This window comes from Colletotrichum gloeosporioides, assembly GCF_011800055.1.
Source record: "Colletotrichum gloeosporioides strain Lc1 chromosome Unknown consensus_95, whole genome shotgun sequence".
Classification (NCBI taxonomy): domain Eukaryota; kingdom Fungi; phylum Ascomycota; class Sordariomycetes; order Glomerellales; family Glomerellaceae; genus Colletotrichum; species Colletotrichum gloeosporioides.
In genome coordinates, this window is record NW_025544740.1 from 245,589 (window position 1) to 265,726 (window position 20,138).

At 49.9% G+C, this 20,138-nt stretch overlaps 10 protein-coding genes across 10 annotated transcripts; 5 read left to right on the top strand and 5 right to left on the bottom strand.

Moving 5' to 3' along the window:
- Positions 1 to 123: 123 nt before the first annotated feature.
- Positions 124 to 2,309, bottom strand: GCG54_00013224 (Decarboxylase orsB; the record flags this gene model as incomplete). Its single annotated transcript, XM_045413082.1, has 2 exons — positions 124 to 993; positions 1,320 to 2,309. The coding sequence occupies 2 exons, from the start codon at positions 2,307 to 2,309 to the stop codon at positions 124 to 126; spliced, it is 1,860 nt and encodes a 619-aa protein (XP_045257643.1).
- A 339-nt stretch (positions 2,310 to 2,648) lies between these two features.
- Positions 2,649 to 4,379, bottom strand: GCG54_00013225 (5-methylthioadenosine/S-adenosylhomocysteine deaminase; the record flags this gene model as incomplete). The annotated part of the gene is made up of 4 exons (XM_045413083.1): positions 2,649 to 3,424; positions 3,494 to 3,802; positions 3,876 to 4,007; positions 4,085 to 4,379. The coding sequence occupies 4 exons, from the start codon at positions 4,377 to 4,379 to the stop codon at positions 2,649 to 2,651; spliced, it is 1,512 nt and encodes a 503-aa protein (XP_045257644.1).
- Positions 4,380 to 5,000: 621 nt separating this feature from the next.
- On the bottom strand, positions 5,001 to 5,958 carry GCG54_00013226 (uncharacterized protein; the record flags this gene model as incomplete). Its single annotated transcript, XM_045413084.1, has 3 exons — positions 5,001 to 5,591; positions 5,655 to 5,732; positions 5,788 to 5,958. The coding sequence occupies 3 exons, from the start codon at positions 5,956 to 5,958 to the stop codon at positions 5,001 to 5,003; spliced, it is 840 nt and encodes a 279-aa protein (XP_045257645.1).
- Positions 5,959 to 6,361: 403 nt separating this feature from the next.
- Positions 6,362 to 7,504, top strand: GCG54_00013227 (uncharacterized protein; the record flags this gene model as incomplete). Its single annotated transcript, XM_045413085.1, has 3 exons — positions 6,362 to 7,012; positions 7,073 to 7,251; positions 7,306 to 7,504. The coding sequence occupies 3 exons, from the start codon at positions 6,362 to 6,364 to the stop codon at positions 7,502 to 7,504; spliced, it is 1,029 nt and encodes a 342-aa protein (XP_045257646.1).
- Positions 7,505 to 7,987: 483 nt separating this feature from the next.
- GCG54_00013228 (Versicolorin reductase) lies at positions 7,988 to 8,782 on the top strand (the record flags this gene model as incomplete). Its single annotated transcript, XM_045413086.1, has 1 exon — positions 7,988 to 8,782. The coding sequence occupies one exon, from the start codon at positions 7,988 to 7,990 to the stop codon at positions 8,780 to 8,782; it is 795 nt and encodes a 264-aa protein (XP_045257647.1).
- A 374-nt stretch (positions 8,783 to 9,156) lies between these two features.
- Positions 9,157 to 10,761, bottom strand: GCG54_00013229 (Cytochrome P450 monooxygenase AtmP; the record flags this gene model as incomplete). The annotated part of the gene is made up of 6 exons (XM_045413087.1): positions 9,157 to 9,201; positions 9,254 to 9,624; positions 9,694 to 10,293; positions 10,427 to 10,489; positions 10,553 to 10,637; positions 10,687 to 10,761. The coding sequence occupies 6 exons, from the start codon at positions 10,759 to 10,761 to the stop codon at positions 9,157 to 9,159; spliced, it is 1,239 nt and encodes a 412-aa protein (XP_045257648.1).
- A 956-nt stretch (positions 10,762 to 11,717) lies between these two features.
- Positions 11,718 to 12,992, top strand: GCG54_00013230 (6-methylsalicylic acid decarboxylase atA; the record flags this gene model as incomplete). Its single annotated transcript, XM_045413088.1, has 1 exon — positions 11,718 to 12,992. The coding sequence occupies one exon, from the start codon at positions 11,718 to 11,720 to the stop codon at positions 12,990 to 12,992; it is 1,275 nt and encodes a 424-aa protein (XP_045257649.1).
- Positions 12,993 to 13,663: 671 nt separating this feature from the next.
- GCG54_00013231 (Homocysteine synthase) lies at positions 13,664 to 14,836 on the bottom strand (the record flags this gene model as incomplete). The annotated part of the gene is made up of 1 exon (XM_045413089.1): positions 13,664 to 14,836. The coding sequence occupies one exon, from the start codon at positions 14,834 to 14,836 to the stop codon at positions 13,664 to 13,666; it is 1,173 nt and encodes a 390-aa protein (XP_045257650.1).
- A 492-nt stretch (positions 14,837 to 15,328) lies between these two features.
- Positions 15,329 to 16,781, top strand: GCG54_00013232 (FAD-dependent monooxygenase roqM; the record flags this gene model as incomplete). The annotated part of the gene is made up of 3 exons (XM_045413090.1): positions 15,329 to 15,464; positions 15,527 to 16,131; positions 16,194 to 16,781. 3 exons carry the CDS (start codon positions 15,329 to 15,331, stop codon positions 16,779 to 16,781), a joined length of 1,329 nt encoding a protein of 442 aa, XP_045257651.1.
- Positions 16,782 to 17,973: 1,192 nt separating this feature from the next.
- On the top strand, positions 17,974 to 19,917 carry GCG54_00013233 (High-affinity glucose transporter; the record flags this gene model as incomplete). The annotated part of the gene is made up of 9 exons (XM_045413091.1): positions 17,974 to 18,106; positions 18,155 to 18,331; positions 18,389 to 18,609; positions 18,666 to 18,758; positions 18,807 to 18,945; positions 19,001 to 19,076; positions 19,130 to 19,278; positions 19,339 to 19,483; positions 19,536 to 19,917. 9 exons carry the CDS (start codon positions 17,974 to 17,976, stop codon positions 19,915 to 19,917), a joined length of 1,515 nt encoding a protein of 504 aa, XP_045257652.1.
- Between the last annotated feature and the right edge of the window lie 221 nt (positions 19,918 to 20,138).

A 20,138-nucleotide genomic window follows, 5' to 3' on the forward strand; every position in this document is an offset into this window, starting at 1 on the left:
GTGTGGGTACATGTCTATGATCGTACCGAGAGGAAGCAACAGGGAGAAAGGAGAGATGCACATTCTCAGTTGTATAAATGAAAATCTTACACTATTTCCGTAGGCGCCATCCCAATTCAACATTTAAACTAAGAGTCTAGACTTCAATGCGTTTTCGAGGTCACCCTTCGCAATATCCTTGATTCCAAGAAGGTCGTTGTCATCGCCGTACTGTCCGGCCAACCCCGGCGCAAATGTGGCTCTCATCGCGAAAGCGGCGAAGGCCTTCGGACTAAATTTCCCCGAAGCTAGCTCGGCTTGTGCTCCTTGGACGAGGTTCCCAGTGTCAATGGCGACAGAAGTCCAGTCAGCATTTTTGTCGAGTCCTTGGATGACCTTCAGCAGTTCCTTAGGCGTCATGGAGACGTCTCGAATGCGGACGGCTTTGTTTTTGGTGGCCTCGAGCTTGTTCAAAACAGCCACAACAGCGTCAGCGACTGTAACGCTTCTTGTTGCGTTGAATGTTGTTGCACCCCCATCAAAAAAGTTGACCTTCTTGGCCCGAAAGTCTGCAAATGCACCCAAATCCAGACCCTCGTCGAATAGTGCGCTGCAGTATATGAATGTGTACGTGAGATTGGTCTCCCTGGACTTCTTCTCAAGATATTCTTCAACTTCGATCTTGGTTTGGTACGTCGGAAAGGTGCGGACCTCTTTGTGTTGAAGATCGGCGCCGAACTCAGATGGAATGAACCGATTCACTCCCTCCACGACCGCCGCGTCGATGAGGCGAAATTGGCTTTCGAGCCCGTTCCGCTTGCCAACCGTGGAGATGACGGCATCGATGCCGCGAAGAGCCCCTCGTAGTGAGTCAACTGAGTCGTAGTCTATCTCACGGACCCGAACACCAGGTGGGTAGCTAGAGGGGATGCTCTGGCGGCGTACCAATACCGTCACGTCGAAGCCTGCGTCAACAAGAGCGTCAAGAACTCGCTTGCCAAGCTTTCCGCCAGCCTAGGAACGTAGGTTTGATCAGCAAAGAGGTCTGGTATAGAAATCAATCAGGCGCTGCTGGTAATTACCCCAGCCAAGGCTACTGCCTTCACAGTTGACTTTTCGGTTGTTGTCATTGCGGCTGGAACAATTTTGAGTGGTTGGGTCAGGTGGAAAAGCAAAACAAATTAAGACACAGAGAACGATGCTAGGAAGCAAACATAGAAGCCACAGCGGGATATACGAAGGCAATGAGCAAGAAGTATCTGATTTTATTCTAATGCGGACTTCTACGTCAAGGCGTAAACTTTGACCCTAGCTAGGGGCTCCCGGTATCCTCATCAAACCATAGACTCACGTGTCGGAATACTCAGCTTTAAGAGCTGCTCGGCATTTCGGTGCGCGACCATCTCGAGCTGATCCGGGGTAACTAGCCCACTTTCCTGCAATTCTTTCATCCAGGTCAAGCCGGTCTCATTCTTCTCGAACGGGTAGTCAACGCTATAGAGAATGTGACTTAAGGATGTGTTTCTGAGGATGCAAGCCATAGGCGCTAGCTCCCACACCCCGCTCGTAGTAATCCAGATGTTTTCCCTCCATACTTGTCGCCATGGTCGCAGCCGAGTCCCCCATCGAACCGAGAGCTTGGCTATCCGCTCGATCATAAATGGCAGCATCTCTCCGAAATGACCGATGATAATTTTGAGGGACGGAAGCTCGTCAAAAAGTCCGGCAGCAAATAACTTCAGCACTGCTAGCCCTGTCTCCTGGTGCCAGCCGAAGCCACTGCTGCCAAGGCTTCGCGCCGCACCTTGCTCGTATTGACCCTCGTAAGCAGACGACTGTAACGGTGTTGGATATGTCGGATGAAGATAAATCGGCACATCAAGGTCGGCTGCGGCTTCGAACACCGGCCAGAACCTTCTGTCATCATAGTGAACGCCGTCGACATGGGCGTCCACAAGAGCGCCAACGAATCCCATTCCGACGCATCTCCGAAGCTCTGCAGCGGCCGCCTGGGGCTCCGCCATGGGAAGCACGGCAAATGCGGCGAACCGGTCCGGACGTGCTTTTACTGCCCTAGCGAGCTCGTCATTGGCCAAGGAGCTGTATCTTGTCGGCTTCGGCCCTAGACCCGGCGCATGCGATATGACCTGGAAGGAAATGCCATTTTTGTCCATACTGGCCAGTCGAAGCCGGCTGACATCTAACAGTTTATCAGCAACCTCGGGCAGATGCTTGAGCTGTTCGGCGTACAGCTCAGAAAGAGCATTGAAATTATCCTGCGAGACAAAGTGCTCCTCAAGTGTGATCAGTGGTGGAATTGGGCTGGTCATGTTCGTGTTACTTGGTGGATGTCGAAAATTATTCAGCGGAAAGTTGCAGGACTAGATGATTGCGCAAAGAGATGTTAAATGTCTATGAAGAAATTTGAACCAGAAGCTACGGCACCTAGGCAGGACAGGTCTTATATATTCGCGGAGACCTTGCCGAACCCCTCTCTCCGAAAGAGAGGCACATTTGTAGGCCTTTTGACTCTCAAACCTGGAATCCCGGATGAGAAGTATGAGACGATACGAAGTTGTGAACTCATCCTGGGTTTCAAGTTGCCGTCACTTGGTCTACCTGATTACTTGAAGGGTAGTTGACTACATGTATGGTCGAGATCTTCAAAATCAAGATTTCACAAGCTTGCTTTTATCAATCTGAAACATAGCAACAAGTGCTTCCTTCGCTTTGTCGACATTCAGATTCTTTTGCCTCTCCTGGATGTCGCGTTGGCTCGCCAGTAGATTTTTCCTGATAGCCGGCCATGCCAGGCTAGCCCCTGTCTCTTCAACGGTCACTGGACACAACTTGCCGTCCCTCTTCCTCCAGATTCCGTCAATCATGACGGCCTCAATGTCGCGGCTGTCGCTGTGGCGCACAACTGCAGTCAGGGGATCTGATTCAGAGACACAGCTCATGCCTACGCTTCCCAAGGCATCGAAGATGACGAGATCAGCCAGTTTCCCCTCCTTGATTGACCCGATCTCGTTCCCCAAAAGGACTGCGCGTGCGCCTCTGATAGTAGCTGCATTGAATGCATCTTCAGTGCTGCCCGTTGGGCGCAGGTCCATGCGCTGAGGAGCGCCCTCTCCGCCGTTCATTGCCTTCACGGTGTTCCTCTGACGTGCGAGCTGCAGCGCAGTCCGGGCAAGAGATAGAATAGAGGAGGTATTGTTAGTGTGACAGTCAACGCCCAGTGTGTAGTTGATACCGGGTGTAAAGGCCAGCGGCCAGCCGAATCCCATCTGTGCCTCTGTATCAGGCGTGCTGGATACGGGGACCTGAGTCTCTGCTAGCTTGGCCTTCTCATGTTCATCGAGGCCTGTAGCATGTGACAATAAGATGTCACTTGGTGTCTTGATGAGGTCATACGCCGCCAATGTGTGAATGAGCGGGTGGTTCCCTGGAAGACGGTTAGCTCACATCCAGGCGCCCCAGCAGACTTGCAACAATAGAAAGGGGCTGGATGTACCAAAAGTGGGGTTTTTGGCGTAATGAGACGTGAAAAGCTTGATGCCTGCACCACGAAGCTGGGAAAAGATGCCGACGACAGCTTCCTTGGGCAAGAACCAGTAGTCGAAGCCGAATCCAATGTGAACTCTCCCGTTGCCAAACGGCTGCTGCTGGGCAAGCTCAAAGATATGAGCCATACTGGACTCTGGCATGATGTCTCGAGAGAGCTCACAGCTCTTTGAATCCCATTTGGTGAAGTAAGGGGCATGAGAATATGCAAATATGGAGCGAATCCCAGACGCAATGGTTGCGGACAAGGCTTGACGGGCTATCCAATGCATCAGAAAAACGATCAAAATCTTTCTCTAGGCTGCCCCTGCTCATTGGTGTTGAGCACTTACCATGATCATTAGACTGGTTCCCGTGAGCATGATCTAGGACAAAGGTCGTGCCACAGTCGATGGCCTCTAACGCGCCTCCCAGCTGACCCCAGAACATATCCTTGGGAGTGTACACAAAGCTTTGCCAAAAGCCTATGATGTTGCGAATGTACGCATCCATCAGCCATTTTATTCCGAATACCGACACATTCACAGATATACTAACGTACCGGTCGGTATGTAATCAAACACTGATTGGTCCGCATGGCAACCCTTCAATTGCGTTTGCCAAAGATGATGGTGCGTGTCCACGAAGCCAGGGGTGATGATCTTGCCTCTGCAGTCGACCAGTTCCGCATCAACTGGGGCGGCAATGCTCTTTCCAACCTTGGCGATCCGGTTGTTCCTTACAAGGATATCGGTATCCCGTAGCGGTTCCACATGGTCTTGATCACCATGATAGAGGAGGGTGCCGCCTCTCAGGAGGATGGCACCACTAGCGGTCGCTGTGAGTCCTCGGGACATGATTTCGCGCCACAGAGATTGGCCAATATGATGAAAGTGCTACAGTGTACGGACCTGGAAGTCTTCCTCGGTTCCTTTTTAAGGCGATTTGAGAGGATAGAATTGAATTAGCCCAATCGGACCACCCCTAACAGGGATCATTCGACAGTGTCGGGAAATTCGGCCGAGAGGCCCGAACCCTTGTTATTGCAATTTACCCGAATATGCACAATACGATGGCCTCTTCCCAGCAGTAAGGGCCTCGGAGGTCTCTTGGCCCTTGCCTATCGTCTCGGATCCTCTCGCTCCTCATGATTGAGATGTAATAAAGGAATAGTGGCTGAGATATATCTAGCTCACATACGGGGAGATTTGGCCGTAGCGCGACGCTTGAACCCTGGATGTTAACTGCTGCTGGCATGTCAAGGCGTCAAGCAGCATACAACAAGGCGCTGGGGAAGGTTTGGGGGGTTCACTAATTGTGTCTATTACACACAATTGTTCTTGATTCGATCATAGACTCCATGTTATGATGTCGACCGTCAGGGCCTGTAAGATCCAGACGAAACTTCTACAATACAAACACGTTTCCACAAGTCTCTCGAAACAATGAGGAGGGTCGACAGCATTCTAAGATACGAATTACTCCTTCTTCTGAAACAACATTTTGTTCTTGGTGTAACCAAGTTGTCCAATCTCTACCTTCACAACATCCCCATCCTTGAGGCAGCCGTTCGTGTGCCATCCGACGCCCTCGGGCGTCCCAGTCATAATGATAGTACCTTGGCGAAGCGTCCTTCCACGGGAAGCGAAAGAGATTAGCTGCCGACATGACCATATCATCTGCGACGTGTCGCTACTCTGCCGGACATCACCGTTCACATAGGTCGTCAACTTCAGAACCTGAGGGTCTGACACCAGAGTCGGTGACACCACATAAGGTCCTATCGGCCCAAACTTGTCAAAGGACTTGGCATAGCCCATCTGGTAGCCAGAAACATCGGGAGCGTGTAGGCTGCGGGCGGAAACATCGTTGCTGACGGTGTATCCGAGGACGTAGTCTAACGCTTCTGCTTCGCTTACGTCATATGCGTCCTTTCCAATGACAACACTGAGTTCTCCTTCGTAGTCGAGGAGCTCTTGTGCATCCGGGTGAATGTGAATATCATCAAATGGTCCCGCAAGCCGGTCAGGAGGGGTTGCGAAAATGACGGGCTTCTTAGGCGGCGGAAACTACAGCACACGTAAGTAGGAGAATTGTTGAAAATTATGCCTTCACTGCAGTTCAAAACTCACCTTTGTCTCTTTGGCATGAGACTTGTAGTTAACACCAGCGCATATTATGATGGGCGTTTCCGGCAGTGGTGATAGCAGCTAGAGGGTCATGTTTAGCTTCGCCCAAACGCATTGATCAATCGCATATCAGTACCTTGGCAACCTTCGCTTTCTGATCAGACTTATGAAACCCGGAATTGATATTACCAGTCAAGAGCGGCACGATGCTACCTTCCAAATGCTCTACTGGCGTTTCATCTCTGACGTCTCCGTACTTCTCCTGCCCATCTTCGTCAAGAAATCGAATGAGTCGATGAAACGACATTGTCAGTGGATATCAGCTGTGGTGCGATAAAGTCCTGGCAGTATCTGGGAAAGAGTTAGGTCCGTAACGCTGATTTCTATTGTAGTCTCGATGAGGCTTGATAGAAATACGAATTTGTCCTCAAAGGCCATGACATAAGCTATCTCTCTTGAAGTTTAGGTCTGATGGGACAGCCGGCCGAGGGTTCCGTGATGAAACATGCTACACCGAAAGATGCCGAAGGAATCTCGGACAACCCCAAATCTTTCAGCTGTTGCATTTATAATAGTATATGCGGGGAAGTAGTTCTTGACTCCATCTGGAAAATCACAATTGTCTCTGTGCTCTGAATCGCATATTGCTTTGACTGCTTCAGTTACGCTCCAAAACTTCCAACCTCGTTTTAACAGTGATACCACCTGAAATGGACCCGAGAATCCTTCTTGATCGATTGTCTCATGTGCGCTACGGTCACCCCGATCTGCAAAAGGCTAAGGAGTTCTTCACCGACTTCGGCCTGACGCCTGTGCGCGAGACAGAAACCAAGATTTACTTCCGAGGCTTTGGTGTTGATCAATTTTGCTACGTGGCAGAGAAGACCAGCGATGGGAAGAGAAAGTTCAGGGGAGGCGCCTGGATTGTGCAGTCTATGGCAGAGCTAGAGAAAGCGGCCAAGCTTCCGGGATCCACGCCCATAGCTGATTACGATGCCCCGGGTGGAGGGAAGGTGGTGATCGTGAAGGATATCGTGGGGGAGGAGATCACTCTCATTTACGGGCAGCAGGACCGAGTACCAGAGCCAAGGGAGGTACCAAAACCGGTGATGTGGAACACTTGGGAAGACAAGCGACGGCTCGGAGAGTTCCAGCGACCGGACCGGGACCAACCGTCCAAGGTCCACAAGCTGGGTCACTACGGGTTCGAAGTGAATGTCGATAGACTTCACGAAGTGTTCGACTGGTACGCCAAGACCTTCAATCTCAAGAAGACAGATTGCCTGTACCACCCCCAAAACAACAAGACCATCATGATTTTCATCCACCTAGACAAGGGCAAAGAGTTTGTAGACCATCATGTTTGTCACCTCCGCCGCCCAAAGCTGTTATAGTCTGCTAATGATCTGGTTTCTTCCTAGAATATCTTCATCGCAGGATCTCCCGAGGTCAAGGAGGGAATCAAAGCGCACCATAGCAGCTTCGAAGTTGATGATGTCGACAGTCAAGTGGTTGGACATCACTATCTCATTCGCAAGGGCCATATCAACGTCTTTGGAGTCGGACGACATGTTCTAGGCAGCCAGATCTTTGATTATTGGTGAGAGGGAGCAGCGATCACCAAGTGAATTGCCAGTTTCTAATTCTTCTATAGGTTTGATCCCTCTGGATTCGTAGTTGAGCATTATGTGGATGGAGACCTGGTCAACGAGGACTCCAAACACGCCAATGAACCGGCTGTTGCGGCAGTCGTTTCGAGCTGGGGTCCAGATATTCCGCGTGCGTTTTTCACAAAGAAATATGAGGATCTTCCTGGTCTGAAGGACGCCCCCGAAATGCCAATTGAGGCGTGATCTATTGACTTCGAGGAAGGTCGGGATTGATGGAAACCGCGCGAGGCCAAAACAGCAGAAACAGCTGAATGGAAGCTGGTAGCTATGTATGACATTCTATAGTAAGATTTGCGTCCCTTTGCAAAGAAGACGGTAGCTTTGAAGTGTGCAGTTGGATGCAGCTTCAGTGCGTACTGCGTTTCGGTCGTCTTCGGCGACAATTTGCCGAGCGTGAGCTCCTGCGGGTCGCGCAAGATTCAACCCAGCGATGGCAAAACATACATCAGAACATGCACGTACCAATGCAAGAAGATGAACGTACGGCCACAAGTTCGGACTTTTCCTTTCTTTGTAATTCATCTCTTCAATCTGCTTATTGCTGTGCCTTTAGTCAGCCCAAAGCCATCCCCCCCCCCCAGCACCTCCGTCAACTCCACCACAACTGACACGGCTTTTTGGTCTTTTCGGACGGCCATGGTCAACATATTTCAGCCCCGAGGAACCATGCATGGTAAAACAGCACTGATTTCCGGTTCTTCGAGAGGTATCGGAGCCGGTATTGCTACGGAGCTATCGGCTCGGGGCGCAAACATCGTTCTCAACTATCCTTCGGCATCGCTGAAAGAAGAATGCGAGGACATCGGGTCGAAACTCAACACTGAATGGATCGCGGTTCTCGCGGATATTGCGTCGGACGATGGACCTGCCGAACTTGTCCGCCAAGCTGTTGAGAGATTCGGGCACATCGATATCCTTATCAGCAACGCAGGCTTGGTTCCTATTGCATATCTCTGGGATTCTCATTTGAGTGCATGGGATCAAGCAATGAATCTGAACGCTCGCGGGGCTTTCGCTCTGGTTCAAGCAGTCCTACCACATCTTACGCCGTATCATCCTTCGGAGCCTCCAAATATGTCAGGCACGATTGGTGGCTCTAGGATCATTATGGTGGGGTCGGTCGCATCTCGAGTGCCAAAGCCTACGCAAGGTATCTATGCAGCTACGAAAGGCGCTCTCGATGCCATTTTGCGGGTTTGGGCGCAGGAGCTCCCGCCCAGATATGGCTGTACAGTCAACATGGTGGCGCCGGGTCCGGTACTTACGGAAAGCTTTCTGGACCATTTCACTCCTGATGAATGGGAGACAACAAAGGAAGCTCTCATTCGGCAGACACCGGTGGAGGGTGGTGCAGCATCTGTCGAAGATGTTGCATGGGCGGTGGCGTTCCTGGCTGAAGAACGGTCCAGGTATATAAACGGTGAATACATGTTTGTGAATGGTGGTGTTTCCATGAAATAGACAGGAGCTTGATTGTCACATGAATTGTCATGGACTGGTGCGAAGCTCTCAGATAGACGTATACATCATACATGTTGGATTTGACAGCCAATTCGTAATATGCAAATCTGTCTGAAAGTGATGATTAGATGCTATACTTTCAATACCTACGACGCAATTCTATCGATTTCATAATTACCGTCTGCAGATGTGATCGGGTCTCGTGGTGTAAGCGGTTGCAGCCAACATCAAAGTCTTATTGTTTCTACTTCGTCTGGGATAATGCGGCTTTTAAACCGGGTAAAACATCACACATTCCGTCTTCGTAAGATCACACTTTTCTCGTCTCAATAAACAATCATTGAGTCGAACCTTGCCTTCCGCAGCCCATGCATTTACCGACTTTGGAAAATCAGCTCCCAGTTGGGGTCTGGTATGACCTGCCGTGGTTTAGCAACTCCAATCACTAACCAGGTGATTTGAGATACTCACCAGCCCTTCAAATTCGATGTTCTTTGGACGCTTTTTGATACCAGCAGGTAGACTGATATCATAACGTGCGACGTACTCAATGATGAGCAGCTTCATAGCCACTTCAGCAACATACCGACCCGGACAGGCGTGCCTGCCATAGCCCCATGTCAAATCTTTCTTTCCCACTGTCACCATCTGGCTACTCTTCCGGGCCTCCTCACTTTCCATCCGAAGCTTGTAGTACCGGAAGCCGTCAAAGGTTTCGGGGTCCTCAAAGAACTGACTGTCCATGTTGATTGCCCCTGTCGGTAGAGCAATGCGCGCCCCTTTTGGGATTCGAAGACCATTTGACAAAGTGATGTCTGACATAACCTTACGCTGGAAGCTTGCTGCGGGTAGGTTTGTATGTTGTTAAACCAAAACTCGTGATTGCCTCAATCATGCAGGTGGGCACTCACCGAGATCTGGAGGATTCAATCTCTGAGTCTCTTTGATGAAGCTGTCCAACTTCATCATACCTGCTAGAGACTGCCTGTCAAGGACCCCATTCTTCTTCGCAATCATTGAAGACATCTCTTCACGAAGCTCAGGCAGATAGTGTGGATACGTTGCAAGGTCCATGAGACACTGAGTCACTGTCGAAGCCATGGACTGAATGGCAGCGACACACAGGTTGATCTGCGCGACAGTGTGTGCTTCGACATCGTCTGCACCCAGTTCACCATCGGCAAGGTAATCCAAAAGCGATGGGGGATTGCTTAGATGGCCACCCTTCCTCGCCTTCCTCTTCCTGAGCGTCTCAGTCACCACAGCTTCACCTTCGGCAAAGCGCTGTGTCATTATTCCTCGACCCTGGACAAATCGATAGACCCAGGGACGAAGCATTGCAGGCCACTTCTTTAAGTTCTCTGTCCACACGACCGTGGAGTGAACATGTTCACTGGCAATGTCCAACCAATGGTCATCTTCGGCTGCGTCAGAACTGTGAAAGATTCGAGCAGATACGCGCGATACTTGACGCATCACATGCGACCAGGGCTTGACAGTGACGGAGCCTTCTTTGAATGATGATTAGCATGGTTATGGTAGCTCCCCGATGTCATAGGAAAAGACACAACATTCTTTGCGCCATCAATTGAGCTGGACCGACTGCATTGTTGCTGATATTGGTGACGCTTTTGATTGACTTACCATCATACTCATTCAATGGCCAGTGGTGTCGAATTAGCTTGACTAGCACCGGAACATATTCATCTGGGAAAACTCAGCGCTGCCCCAATCTGACTTTCCTTAGCAGGTTGATTGGTTGCAACTCACTTAGACTAGGATTGAGCTTTTTGTTTAGGATGGCAATTTGCTTCTCGTCAAGGTTCCCGACTTTGGTGTACCTTTTCATGCTGAACTGCGGCTATTCAGAACACAGCGACCTTCAATATCATTGCATCACTGACCTCTTCCTCAAGAAACGCTGCGAAACTCAAAGACTTTGTGCTTCCAAGCCCAGGGAGGAGGTCGAGGGGGATCATGATGTTGGTGCCTAAGCCTTAGTTAGAATGGAGTCATAGTTTTCATGTTGCTCCAACTAGCCTTCCGTTGTTGTTATCCCGAAGACTTGGTTTTGAAACTAATGTGGTTGAACTGTCAGCTTTGGATTGCTGTCGACACTGATGTGACCTCGCTTCACCTTGTTATAGCTGCTTATCAGTAAGTTCCGAGTGTCTTTTATGAACATGTCGATTCTTTCCTGTTGATTCGGTAATTCTTCTCCCATCGCAATTGGAAGCTTTGGCATCTTGGTGCCCACCGCCACCGACCAAATCAGCAAGGCCGCCAAGGTCCCGGCGCTGAGCAAAGTCCATCCTGCCACTGCGATGGCATTCTGCTGCAGCTTGGCCCGCACGATAGGATAGTAAATCTCAAATGGAACCGCCATTGAAGCCATCGAAAGCTGCAGAGTCAGATGCTGGTAAAAGATCAGAGTAACATGATTCAGAGTCTTCCGACAGTTCCATGAAAGGGAATGTAGCATTGATGCCAGAAGGTCGTCAAACGTGCCCAAAGCTGTGACTGGTCGGCGTACACCGGTGTGTGTTAAGAAGCGGACTTTCGGCCGATGAGTGAAACCTGCCCTCGGACGAATCGGTCTTCCTACTTTCGCGACATAGCTATGTCCAAATATTGAAATGAACGCAGATTAGCGTGATACATGGTACGTTCTGTGATCTAGGTACCGATAGCGTACACCGCGTACTTTACCTCATTTTCCGAGTAGCACCTAGGTTCACCGAGCCAGGAGATCGAACTTCCGTCCCTTATCACGTCTTCAGGATCTCCACCAACGTAGTCTAGCTTTCTGCCCCTGGCCTGATTCTTATCGAGGCTTATCTAGAGAACCATTCATTGGACGACTGCTCGTGCTGGCCAACCACAGACCCTGAACACCCAACCCTCAAACAACCAACTCACTATTACCTTGGACGATATGACTTCAAGCGACTTCGATCTGGCAATTGTCGGTGGCGGTATCGGTGGTCTTTGCTTGGCTCTCTGTGTTACCAGCCAAACAAGTATTCCAGTCACCATATACGAAAATGCCCCGAAGTTTGGTGAAATCGGTGCAGGTGTCGCATTTGGGCCAAATGTCGTGAGAGCGCTTCGGCAAATTTCAAAGCCATTGGCTTCTGCAGTTGAAGCCCGCGCAAACAAAAACATTTTCAATGACAAACGAAACACTTGGTTTGACTTCCGAGTTGGCATGGACGGTCCCGATGCAGCAGCGAAGGCTCGTGGTGTTGTTGCCGGGACTTATCTCTGCTCCGTTGAGCATCCCGCCCCCGGCAGCTGGATGGTCAATCGCTCTCACCTGGTTGAAGAGTTGGAGAAACTCCTCCCCCCAGGACTCGCTAAATTTGGAAAGACTGTCATTGATGTTGAGGATAACGAGAAAGGAGGTGTTATTCTCAAATTTGCGGATGGATCAGCAGCCCACCATAGTGCCGCCATTGGATGTGATGGTATCAAGAGTCGAGTCCGAAGCGTCATCTTCGATAAGGACCACACCCTCGCCAAACCAGTCTACACCGGCAAGTACTGCTACAGGGGAATGGTACCAATGGATAAGGCAGTGGAGCTTCTCGGCGAGGAGAAGGCGAAGAACTGTCAAGCCTACCTCGGATACCACGGCCACATGCTCACATTTCCGGTGGCAGGAGGTAGGATGATGAACGTTGTCGCATTTCAGTCATACAAAGAATGGAAACACGACACCATGGTTATTCCAGCCACCAAGACACAGATGTTGGAAAGCTTCGATGGCTGGGGCGAGGATGTGCTCAACATCGTCCGGCTAATGGGGCAGTCAGACATCTGGGCTCTCTTCGACATGCCACCTACCAGTGCCTATCACAAAGGCCGACTGTGTCTCCTTGGCGACGCTGCACATGCTTCTACTCCTTTTCAGGGAGCAGGCGCCGGAATGGCAGTAGAGGATGCATACGTCTTGGGAAGGATTCTCCGACACATTGAGAAAGCAGAGGATTTGCCCACGGCTTTTGAAGCATTCAGTGCTGCTAGAGTAGATCGCACCGAAAGAGTAGTGTCTACGAGCAGAGAGGCTGGACATCTCTGGCATTTTGAAGCGGCTGGGGATGATCTTGAAAAGATCAAAGAGAACCTGCAAGGCAGAATGAATTGGATTTGGAATAACGATCTGGAAGAAGATATTACAGAGGTGGTTTCTAGGTGGCTCAAATCTTAAGACTGTTTCTCCTACTGCAAGTCGTTTGATTTTGTTCTTTGACGGATCGATGCCAAGCGACAATCTCCCGCTCTTGAAAAAGAAGAGAGGGACACGAAAAAGACAAAAAGAACATACAACAACGGGCATTCGCCGGTCGTCACCGACCCGACTACTACTCCGTCCCTCACTGGCTTATCTATGGGAGAGCGGACGGGATCCCGAGTTTTCCAGTGGGTATGGTCGTATGTGATGGTTATCATGCTTGAGTGAGTTCATCAAGGCATTGCCAGTGCCCTCGACGATGTATCACTGAGATGGATTTCGTGATAGCATGCTAGTTAATGGAAGTCACAAAAGGTCACTTCTTGGTTTCGAGAAGTTCCATACAATGAGTAGACAGATACATCAGTTAATTTGATCCTAACTTGACTGCCTCTTGATCATTTATCGCCTTTTGCCACGGCAGGGCTAGCCCGCATGCTCTGTTCAATATCGTACATGATGTCGTCCAAATGTTCAATCCCCACCGAAACTCGGACCATCTCAGGGGCAACACCTAAATCAATCTTTTCATGAGGCAACATTGGCTTGTGTGTGGTAGACCATGGGTGCATCGCAGTCGTTTTGGCATCGCCGTATCTGAAGGAATTAGCTAAGGAACGATGGGTGGGAGACAAAACGCGAGTTCTTTACCCTGGATTATTCGAGATCATTTTGAAATTGTCAACCAGCTGCTCTCCTGCGTCTGCCCCACCTTTAACGCCAAACATGAGCACCGCGCCCGCTCCCCTGGGCAAATACTTTTGGGCAAGGTCGTAGTGCGGGTGACTAGGGAGCCCAGGGTAGGAAACCCACAGAACGTTGTCGTGCTTCTCCAGCCACTTGGCCAGGGCAATGGTATTCTGCGCGTGTCTCTCGCAACGCAGGCTGAGCGTCTCGATTCCCAGAATAAACTGCTGGCTGTTGAAAGGAGAGAGGCATGAGCCTACGTCTCGCAGAATCTGGCCTCTGATGCGCATAATGAAGGCTTCTCTGCCAAACCTCTCAGAGAAGTTCAGTCCGTGAAACCCTGGGCAAGGCTTGTTGAACTGTGGAAAGTGTGTAGAGCTTTTCCAGTCGAAGTTGCCGGAGTCGACAATGATGCCACCTGTGGCGCTGCCATGGCCTCCGATCCATTTACTCATGCTGGCAACAACGATATCAGCCCCGTGTTGGATGGGTTGACAGAAATAAGCACACCCAACCGTATTTTCAACCACGAGGGGCACGCCGTTGTCGTGTGCTACTTTTGCAATGGCTTGGATGTCGGGCACGTTGAAGTTTGGATGCCCCACAGTTTCGATATAGACGGCTTTCGTGCGCCCGTCAATGGCCGCTCGAAAGGCTTCGGCTGTTTCCTCTACCACCCTGGTTTCAACACCAAACTCTGGCAGCAAGAAGGAGAACTGGTTGTAAGCACCATGATAGTAGTGTTTGGTCGCTACAATATTGTCCCCTTGCCCAGCTAAGGCAACCATAGTCATGAAGACTGCTGACTGGCCGGATGACACTGCTACTGCCGCAACGCCGCCCTCAAGCGCCGCCACCCGACGCTCAACAACAGCGGTGGTGGGATTGCCAGTGCGTGTGGCGATCTCGCCCTCTTCCTCTAGGTTGAAAAGTCTCGCAGCATGGGCTGAGCTGCGGAAGTTGAAAACGTAGGTTTGGTATATCGGCACACCGCGGGCCAACGTCGTAGAGTCAGGAGTTTGACCCGCGTGCACCTGCAGAGTTTCAAAGCGTGACACATGCTTCGTGACATGACCCGTCGATTCAGAAGAAGGTGCGTCTGCAGCCTGGTTTGGAGTGGTATTAGACACCATAGCTGATTCTGTGGCTGGATTTGGTTGCATGAATCTGGCAGTTTCTGTGAAGGCCTAGTCGAATCTGGGCACGGTAGAGACGGATTGCGTAGAAACGAGGTCAATGGATGTTGGCACAATACTAAGGTCTTTGAGCTATATTCCATACAAGACAAGTTTGCGCATAGAAGATGGATACTGTTGCAGATCTGCATTGAAATCCAACGAGGATAGCGCCAAGTTTCCTGCTAGACTGCATGTTCGGCTTTTCGGGGGAGATCCCGAACGAAGAGCAGCTTGGACCTCGGCCACAACCCTCCTGTCCGGAACCAGTCAGGCTTGGCGTTTTTGCAGAATAATGCCTAGATAGGCAGATATGGGCTCATGGCCGGAATCAAAAAGTCTTATATACCTTGATAATTCATGAGTAAGATCCAACGCCGTCAAGTGTAACACGATAACACCACCTCACTCATCTCGTCTTTATACCGGAATCCAGTACCCACAGCCAATATGACAGTGAACAACAAATTAGAGGTGATTATCGTTGGCGCCGGCTTTGGCGGGCTTGGTGCGGCTATTGAATGTGCTCAACGCGGCATGAATGTTACCGTGATTGAGAAGTATCCTGACTCAAACAGCCAAGGCGGTAAGTCGGCTCCTTCATCACGCCCAATCCTCAGATGATAATAAGAATGTTCCATTACATAGATATTCTGGACTTTTTCCCGAATGCCGGACGAATTATTCATCGATGGGATGATGGGAAGATTGGCCAGCAGATTCACGACACTGGGTGCAGTCGCATCCGAACCATGGAGCTCCATAAGTTCGACGGCAAATTTATTGTCAACGTTCCATGGGCAAGAGATGACAAAGAGCACAACATTACGTATGCCGGTCACCGCGGCAAGATCCACTCTATTTTCCTCGCCTACGCGAAGACTATTGTCAAGGACGTCAGAATTGGCGTCGCTGTCAGTGAATACCTGGAGGAAGATCGACGTGCTGGTGTGCGGCTGTCCACGGGAGAAACATTGTGGGCCGATTGTGTCATAGCAGCCGACGGCCCTCGATCTATTGCTCGTGGGCAGATTTTGCAACTGGACGACGAGAAGATAGATGGCACCAGTAGTGGATGGGCTGTGTTCAGAAGCTTTTTCAAAACCGACGAGGCCATGAGAAGCCACCCTGGATTGAAGGATCTCTACCGCGAGGACAGGGACACTGTGAGATTCTGGATGTATGACAACTTGAGCCTCATGGCGTTTGTCTGGAACAAGGGTCAAGATATTGCTTGGGTATTGATCCATCCGGTAAGCAGCTTCCACACCTTTAATCGGCATTAACTAGACTGCTAACATATTCACAATATCAGGATGACAAAGAATCCTCCGAATCTTGGTCAAACATAGCTGAACGGGAGCATGTTGTCAAGTGGATGAACTACTTTCCTGGAAGGGATGCCCAGGCGCTTCTCGATGTGACCCCAGTTGGGAAGACTATCGATTTCAAACTTGTTTACCGACCTACCATAGATACCTGGGTCAGCAAAGGAGGCCGCACCATTCTCATCGGAGACGCAGCTCACGCCAACTTACCCACCGCTGGTCAAGGAGCATCTCAAGCACTGGAGGATGCTGTGACGGTGGCCGAGTGTCTTGAGTTGTCTAAGGGTGACGTCAAGCTGGCTTTGGAGGCTGCCCAGCGGATTCGTTTTCATCGTTCCAACGCGGTACACGAAAGCGGCCAGAAGAATCGCGATGCATTTTACAAGATTCCCTGGGACGAAATTGAAGCGGCCCCTGAGGAATGGGCGCAGAAGAGATTTCCGAAGCTGAAGCCATGGGACCCGCTGGATTTCGCGAAGAGCAACTTTGACAAGGTGGCGAAGGATATCAAGAACGGGGTCAATGGACACCTGAAGGACGTTGCTGTACCTCCACCTCCCGGTGGATATTGGTGATGTATTATGTTTTGGGGTGCCGGTGGATGCACATGTTTCATTGCGTTTAGAGATTCATTGCTTATTAGAGTAGAAGGTTTGAAGCTACCATATCAGAAATATCCAAGGATACTGTTTACGTCGGTCAGTGGGTTTAGCTGCTTGAACCCAAACCTGGTCACCAGTGAAAATTGATGTTCGTCAATTACGTATGGTGTAGCCTAATCTTGTCGTAAAGAAGCGTGCCGTCGAGACCCAAGATGCACTTGAACATATTCACAGGGTGCACCTTTAATCCAGCGCATTTACCCTTGCTTTGCAGATGGTTGTAGTTTAAGCTTCAATTCAGTATGTTTTATTCCAGCTTCCAAGGCTATGTGCTAATGGTCTCGTGGGAGCTTTTCGTACGAACAAGTGTGTCCACCAGATTTCGCCCTCCACATGACACCGAAACATGAGCATCTCCCACAGTCATCTCACAGTTAGGCATTTCGTCGGGACAAAGTCAATTTCTAATCCTCCTGAACCTCCTGTCACTTTCATTGGTCAATTATCCCCGTCGCTATCCTTTTGTGCGTGCCAAGTGAGAGGGCACAGCCTTTGCGTAAATGTATTACTACGGGCACCAGTGGCGAATACCATAACGCTCTACTCAACAGCCCACAGCATCTGCCGGCTAATGAACACTATAGTCCGAAAATGTCGTTGACTTTTTGAGATTGACATGACGGCAAGATGAAACTTCAATGATAACAGACGGGACACCAACCAAAAAGCCCGGCCGAGGTTTTCCGTGGGGCTCGGCATGCTCGGGAAATACGCGCGTCGATTTGGACTTGCCATGCAATTCTGTGCTGGCACTGTGACATTGCCTGAATCAACTCTTGTCGGGATAGAATGGCCCGGAGAAAATGTGCGATAGCAAGTGGCCAAGATTCAGCGATCTAACCCAACGCGTCTTATCTCACCCCAGTAGTGCCTCGAGATAGTTGGAGTGTTATCGCATGGAGGGTGAGGCAAGCATCTGTCCAATGCACAGTTCACCGAGATATAATTGAACGCATGCGTGTCCAAGAAGTCGTCAGTCTTCAACTGAATTGCTATCAGTTTCGGTGAGGCAGCGACATACATAGCGCCTCCACTCTATCATTCTTTGCACCATCAACACAGAGCCAATACCTTATCCATCTTGAAGTTTGAACTCGATTTCACCATGGCGGCGCTTAGTCTTGGGCCCGTCTTTTCACACATTCTTATTGTCTTAGTTGCTATGCTGAATATTTGTATTCTTTCTTACGATGCCGGCATGATCAATAACTTGAACGCGGTCAAGCCGTACAACGATTGTTTGTCTTCTTCTTGAACTGGGTTGCTTTTCTAATGCTTCGAAACAGATTTCAACCTCAATAGCGATCTGATCGGTCTAAACGTTGCGATTATCAGCGCCGGTTCGGTCTTGGGAGCCCCGGTGGTGGGGCCGGCAGTTGACCGTTGGGGACGGAAGATGGGCCTTGCCGCTGGGTCCATCTGCATCATTGTTGGAGTTATCCTACAAGCTTCCGCATCAGCTGGTACGTGGCGTTGGCCGAAAAGCTTTCAAATCAAAAACTGACAACAGCGTCAAACAGTGCCGCAACTCATTGTCGGTCGGTTCATTATCGGATTCGCTTCTCTAGTCAACGGCTCCATTGCCCCTATGTGGGTGATGGAGCTGGCTTCGCCAAAGCACAGAACCATCTGCTCTAGCACAGTACTCGTTTCTGTGCCATTCACCTCCTTCTTGGTTGCCTGTATCGTACTTGGAATCTTCGACAAGGATTCTAACTGGGTATGGAGAGGCATCATGCTAGTGAGTGTCATCGAAAGTTCCTCAACTACGTCGATTTGTCTAACCTTTCTGTCAAGGGCGAGGCAGTCCCTTCCATCATTTCACTCTGTCTCTTGCCATTCGTTGATGAGAGTCCTCGATGGCTGTTTTCCAAAGGACGTGCTGAAGAGGTAAGGTACAACTAATGCATAACCATATCAATTGCTGACCACTCATAGGCAACCGAGATTCTTGCCCGCCTGCATGCTGACGGCGACGTACATAACGTTGAGGTACTTACCGAAGCGCAGGAGATTGTTGCTTCTCTCAATCAGGAGAAGGACGGTCAAGGGGCATGGCGCGAACTCATTACACCTGGTGAGCCGATTATATACCATTCTCTAGGTCTTGACTAACCTGATGTTTTCTGTAGCCTCTAACATGAAAAGATTTACCATTGCTGTTTTGACGAACATATTCTATCAAATCCTTGGAGGGAACATGATTCTGTAGGCTCCTCGGTGTCTTCGCAACGTAGACGAAAGGCTAACCTTCCGCTCAGGTACTTCTCGTCATACATCATTTCGAGCCTAGGTGTTTCCAGCAGGAGATCCATCATCACTATTAACATCGCCCTCTTGCTGTGGAAGGCCTTTTGCAGTATCCTTGGCGTATTCCTTATCGATCGGGTCGGCGCTCGGAAGCCATTGCGTATGTATCCAGAATAGTGAGAATTCGGTATTGTTTCGCAAAGCTAACATGCCATTTTAGTTGCCGGCACATCAGCAACTGTGATTCTTTTTGGTCTTTTATCTGGCTTGTCCCACCTCACGGAAGTCCACCCGGACACCAACTCATACGCCATTGGTTCAATTGTCGTTGTTGCACTTTTCTTGCTTGCAGTCTCTACCAGTTGGTAAGATAGCTTTTCGGCGTTCACTTTCTATTCGTGACTAACTTCGCTGCAGGATGATCTTGGCATACACTTACCCACCCGAAATACTCCGATACTCACAGCGAGCCAAGGGTGTGGTGGTCGCCCAAGCCATCGGTTACGCATTCAGCTTCCTTAATCTCTACACCGCTCCTTTGGCGATCGAACGAATCTCCTGGCGGTACTACGCGATCAATGGTGGTTGGAATCTGGGAATTCTGGCTGTGGTATACTGTTTGTTTGTTGAGACGAAAGGCAGAACATTGGAGGAAATTGACGAGGTTTTTGATGGCGTGGTATATTCCAACGATGTTATCATCGACGCTCAAGGCTCGAAAGGCACCCTAGAGCAAGATGGAGAAGACAACAAGAGTCTTACGAAGCGAAAGCTTCGAAAAGTTAACTCTGCGAATTGAAGTAGCGGTATTGAAGTGATTATCTTGGCATGGAAAGACATCTGGTTTCTGTTTGGATCGATAGCTCAGTGGTAGAGCGAGAGATTGCAGTCCCTCTGTTTGCAGGTATCTCTAGGCCCCGCGTTCGAACCGCGGTCGGTCCTACAAATGATTGGTTTTGCTGTACTGTGATCCTTTTTGTGTGTCTCCGCAAATGCGGGCTTTCCCTACACAACCGTTCA